The sequence below is a fragment of the Morone saxatilis genome, unplaced genomic scaffold (genome assembly GCF_004916995.1).
Source record: "Morone saxatilis isolate NCDOM2014 unplaced genomic scaffold, NCSU_SB_2.0 Contig8, whole genome shotgun sequence".
Taxonomy (NCBI): Eukaryota; Metazoa; Chordata; class Actinopteri; family Moronidae; genus Morone; species Morone saxatilis.
This window is the reverse complement of record NW_023340257.1, coordinates 27794571-27800528: the sequence shown is the minus strand read 5'-3', so window position 1 is coordinate 27800528 and position 5958 is coordinate 27794571. Positions and strand designations below refer to the sequence as shown.

The window sequence follows — 5958 nt, the reverse complement described above, 5'->3', positions numbered from 1 at the left end:
ACACACACACACACAGACACACACACACACAGACACAGACAACACACACACACAGACACACACACACACACACAGACAACACACAGACAGACACACAGACACACACACACACACACACACACTATAAAATAAAGTCCATCTGACTGAACTAAATTTATTAAATGCAACATTTCTGACAAAAGCACAAAACTTCCTCTTGTTTCAAAGGCAGATCAGCCGTCACGCTGTGTACAGGTGTGTGTACAGGTGTGTGTACAGGTGTGTGTACAGGTGTGTGTACAGGTGTGTGTACAGTGTGTTAGATCTCTACATGAACAGCTTCCAGCTCCTGATGCGTTCACAGTTCGCGTTCGTCCGACCGTCACGAAGCAAATATTATCTGGAACTGACAGAAACTGAAGATGAATCCAGACTCACGTTGTCGTTTTAATGAAAGAAAACCAACGAGTCAGCTGATGGCGGTGAAGCCGGCTCCAGACTGAATCCGGTGTTAGCCGTGGTCGGCGTGCGGGACGTCCTCGTCATCTCCAACGAGCCTGTCGCTTCCTCTGCTGCCGTCCGTCAGGAGCCAATCAGGAGAGACGCTCGGTTTGATGAATCAACCAACTTGTTTAGGTAGTGAGAAATACGCCCGCCAAGTGTGAATCAGGTTCTCGCCGGTTATCTTACATCTGTAGGTCACACAGTCTTAGGCTACTTAATGAGCTATTAATGAATATATTTATTTATTTGTAATATTTCCCACCGGACATTTTAACCGTTGATATTTTAATCTGCTACATTTGACGTGCTGGTTAAAGTAAAACCTGGTTACGACTTTAATTTGTGTTTTCTATACAAAGTGTTTGTAGTAATGGATCATTGTGCCGGTGGAGGTTCGGTGAACGCTGTCGGTTCGGACTGTTTGTGACGAGCAGTGAAAGCAGCACACAAACCGTCCACTTCACTGCCGCACAGGAATGCAGCAATCACACAGGAAGTTCGTGTCTCTACACTTTTAGCTCAGCAGAGCGGAAAACCAGTTCAGTCCGGTCCAACTGGTGGGGATGAACACAATAACCCGTCTGGTCTGATGCGGTCCAGACTCCAAAAACTGACCCACATTCATTAAAGACAAGAGATCTGATGTGAAAGGGGCTCTGAGGGTAATCAGTCCTGAAAGAGAGCGACACTGTTAACAAGCAGCAGTACACGTTGTTCAAACTCAGTTTTAAAGTTGAACTGTAGAATTTATCTGTGGAGCTTCATGAATCGGTTGAAGTAGTGAATACGTGCAGTTAGTAAACCTCCACGGAAAGTTTATACCCGTTATCAGACTAAATGGAGCCATTGAGCCACAATACCAGAAAGTTAGTATTCAATACCAGTGAAATTCCACCATTCTCAATACCACGGTAAAAAACTAAATAAAACAAATCACACCTAGGACTCGGTACCGAACTTTGATACTTTTATGGCAACCGATCAAACTGCGTGGATACGACTGAATACACTGATATATCTGAGATTTCATGGCTGCAATCTCTATTTGAATCTATTTCTATCGTTTCTGGTTCTGATGCTGGAGCGGGAGGAAACCTTGTTTGATAATCTGAACCAGACTGATGCCTGAACAAGATGTCGTCGAGCTCTGATGTGTTCGTGTTTGTAATATGAAGTCGTAGTTCTTTATCTAAATGTGTCTCTCCTCCTTTTGTCTCTCAGGAATGGTCCAGAAGTTGGACCAAAAGCTCCCGGTGGCCAACGAGTACCTCCTCCTGTCGGGAGGCGTTCGGGAAGGTGTGGTGGACATGGACTTGGACGAGCTGAGCGTCTACGCTCGTGGCACAGACTACGACATGGACTTCACCCTGCTGGTCCCGGCGCTCAAACTCCACGACCGCAACCAGCCGGTGACCCTGGACATGAGGCACTCGGCCCTGGGCCACTCCTGGCTCAGCCTTCGCCTCTTCGACGAAGGAACCATCAACAAGTGGAAGGACTGCTGCACCATCGTCGACCACATCAACGGAACCACCAACTACTTCTTCTCTCCGACGCTGGTGGCCGACTGGTTCTACCAGTCCATCTCCCTGGTGCTGCTGGAGGTGCAGAAGAAGCCGCAGCGAGGGATGCCGAGAGTGGAGAAGGTGGAGAGGAACGGGACCATCATCTCCGTCATCCTGGGCGTCGGGAGCAGCCGGATGCTCTACGACATCGTCCCCGTGGTGTCGTTCAAAGGCTGGCCGGCCGTCGCTCAGAGCTGGCTGATGGAGAACCACTTTTGGGACGGGAAGATCACTGAAGAGGAGGTGATCAGCGGCTTCTACCTCGTCCCCGCCTGCTCCTTCAAAGGCCGCAAGGAGAACGAGTGGCGCCTCTCATTCGCCCGCAGTGAGGTGCAGCTGAAGAAGTGCATCTCGTCCAGCCTGATGCAGGCGTACCAGGCCTGTAAAGCCATCATCATCAAGCTGTTGTCCCGCCCCAAAGCCATCAGCCCCTACCACCTCCGCAGCATCATGCTGTGGGCTTGTGACCGCCTTCCCGCCAACTACCTGGCGCAGGACGACTTCTCCGCCCACTTCCTGCTGGGCCTGATCGACGACCTGCAGCACTGCCTCGTCAACAAGATGTGTCCCAATTACTTCATTCCTCAGTGCAACATGCTGGAGCACCTGTCAGACGAGACCGTCATGCTGCACGCCCGCAAACTCTCCTCGGTGCGCTCCGACCCGGCCGAGCACCTCCGCACCACCATCGAGCACGCCAAGGCCGCCAACAGGCTGACGGTGGACCTGCAGTGGCGAGGCAGCGCCAACAACCTGCCGTCGCCGCAGTCCGACGCCGGCGGAGAGAACCAGCCAGACGACCGGCTGGCCAAGAAGCTTCAGCAGCTGGTCACAGAGAATCCTGGGAAATCCATCTCAGTCTTCATCAACCCAGACGACGTCACGCGACCGCACTTCCGCATCGACGACAAGTTCTTCTGAGACTGAGACATGTTCTGCCAGACCTCTTCCTCTTCCTCCTCCTCTTCCTCTCTGCCTTCCTCCTCCTCGCCTGGTGCCCCGCCTCCTCTGAAACTTTATTTTTTACATTTTTTATGTTTCTCTGCCACAGAGTGAAGTGAGGTGATCGTCTAGTTGTGTCTGCCACAGTTTTTTATTTTTTTATTTTTATTTTTCTATTCCCGCTCCCCTCTTCCCTCCTCTTTCACTGTGTGCCCTGTGTTTTTTACCTGCTGAATGCCTTTTAAATAGACAGCTGAATAGCAGCAGGTTGTTTTTAAAACTGAAAGATGAGGATGAAAATCCACCTTAAGATGGAATTACTGTTCCAATGTTACGGTAGTTTAATTATCAGGGATCCTGGAAATGAGACGAGAGCAACAAACTCCTGAAACGTCACAGAAGATTGTTCACACGTGAAGCCTTCAGTAATCAGGGAGCAGGAATATGATGAAGAGTAAAACTCATATTAAGCTGCAGCTGATAGAAGACCTGCAACATTTAGGAAAAATGATACTAAATGTAGAAAAGACTACTTCTAATTTATAATCTTGACACTAAGTTTTTCATAATATAGTTTTAATAATAATACTTTAATTACTTGTTCTTATAATTATGACAAACCCAGTTCCCTCATAATGAAAGGTGGTATTATCTAATAATTGTGATATAAAGTCATAACTATGAGATAAAATCTGATAAACAAGCCCAGCATTAATAATTATATCATCATAATTCAGTAAAAGTCAGAGAAAGTTAATGAAGGGCTAGTTCCTCAGCTGTTCTTTCGTTCCACAAACGTATAAAAGATTGTTAAACTTACTTTGCTCTTTTATTCGGCTCAGATATCCGCAGCAGCAGCAGCTCGGCGTCGGAACAGCGACAGGATTGTTGAGTGAGACTGTATCAGATTGTAGACGCACTCAGGAGTTGATTATGTACGTACAGACGTCTCAGACCAGGACTAAAGATTACAGAGTTCAGCTTGAAGGTGGATTTTGTCCCTCTGAGGAATGTCTTATGGTCCGCTGGGGGCCGGGGGTACTAACGTCTTAGAAACTAACTGTAAATAGAAGAAAACTGACTGAACGAGAATAATAGACTGTCGACTGACGACGATGACGATAATGATGATGATGATGTGTGGACTACTTTTCGTCTAATTTTGCACAGAATGTAAAAAAACACCACTTTTCCTCTTGATGGTGGACGTTGTGTTCGTCCTGATTCAGAAATGATGTATCATATCAGTAGACAGGTGGCGCCGCTGAGGAACGGTCGTACTGCACGTTTTAAATGTGTATATTAACCGCTGGAGTAGCACCGAGCACACAGTGATCCTGCAGCAGCCTGGGCCACTTCATAATGGATTTATATATTCCTCTTTTAAAGTCACTTTCAATATAATAAACTTTGAACAATAACTTGGTGCACAGACACGAGTACTTGCTGATACCCACTACTGCATTTTCAGCAGTATCCGAAGAACTTGACTGATTTTACGCCTCGTTCACACATAAAGTCTGAACACCGGAGGCGCGATACGATGTCATTCTTTAAGAGTTGAACCTCTAAAAACGGGCTAATGAATAATAAATAATAATAAATCTGTGTACAGCGGTGCAGCCTGGAGAAGTCGATAAATCCCTTCAGGACGTTGTGATGTGATAACAACGTTTAATTCCAATTCAGTCGATTCCTGTGAATTCTGCACAACCTGTCCAAACACCCAGTGCCTGAATTGGACCAAATTAGGTGCCAGTAGCACCTAATGCAGCACAACCCTAATTGGTTTGCTGTTTTATTAAGAACATTTTCAGTGCTGTTTTCTTAGCATTAAGCTAGCTGTGTTTACTCGTGGAGAAAAATTAGAAGTGCTGGTACTCAGTAGCCCAATTAAAGCACTAACTAATAGAGATTTTATTCTCTCTGGAATAAGTTCCCTTCGACTTCTAATGAACAGTCTTTGCCCGACCAGCACAAAGGTCTTCAGTACTCGACAGCGTTTGTCAGTTTGGTTCTCACATTAAAATCCCTCTTGTTTTAGGCGCTTCTTCCTCATTTGTTATTAACAGATTTGTTAATAGCAAAGTATTTCTCAGTAGGAAAGTAATACATAATAATACAGTTATTTGTTTATTTGGTACCGTAGTGATTTAACGACAGAGCTAAATTGGGGTGTCATCTGCATATATAACGTTTTTATCTTAAAAATAGGATTTGGCCCAGATGCAGCATAGAAGTTGAACAATAGCAACCTCTTGTTTTAGGTTCCTCTTCCTCATTTGCTCGCTGTTGTTTTGAGTCTGAAATTGGAAATGTTTTCGACTCCACTAAAGAAGTTTTACACCTAACAGAGGAGAAAGTTATTATAGTGGTTAAATGTGGAAAACTAACTACTGTATTCTGTCATCACCAATGAACCAATCAGAGCGGAGGATTAAATTCACTCATTAAAGTGAAGCTGTATGTGTGAGCGAGGTGTGACAGTATCACCGTGTACTCGCAGCCCACAGTTTAACACTCAGGTTAATCTGCTGCATTACGACCGTCCTCAGTAACGACTCACACAATATTCCTTTAGACGTGATATCACTGGCATATCTTTCCACTTATTCCTGTCACTTTCTGTTTTGTTTTCATAGTTTTGATCAGAAGTGATCGTTTCAATAAGCTTCACTGTATCTGTACGACCTCGTATGTGTTTAATGACCCGACTGATGTTCTGTTTCTGCTGCTTCATTTCTGTTTGTAGGGTTCAACTCTGCTTCAGTGCAACCAGCTCAGGATGTATCCCGACTGAAGCTCTGATTAAATAATCGACTGGCTCAAACGGGTCAGGAGTTTATTAAAAGTCCGCAAACGACTGAACTGAGTCCAAAAACAATATCTTGATGTAGATTAGCTAACTAGTTAGCTAGCATTTTGCTGTCTTTTCATCATGGACTAGCCTAGCATATAGCATATCTAA

General features: G+C 45.4%; 1 protein-coding gene across 1 annotated transcript; it reads left to right on the top strand.

Moving 5' to 3' along the window:
• Positions 1-1703: 1703 nt before the first annotated feature.
• LOC118341831 (protein MB21D2) lies at positions 1704-5952 on the top strand (the record flags this gene model as incomplete). The annotated part of the gene is given in 1 exon segment (XM_035680230.1): positions 1704-5952. A coding segment is annotated over 1 exon segment (1266 nt), but the record flags the coding sequence as incomplete, so codon positions are not given.
• Positions 5953-5958: the final 6 nt, after the last annotated feature.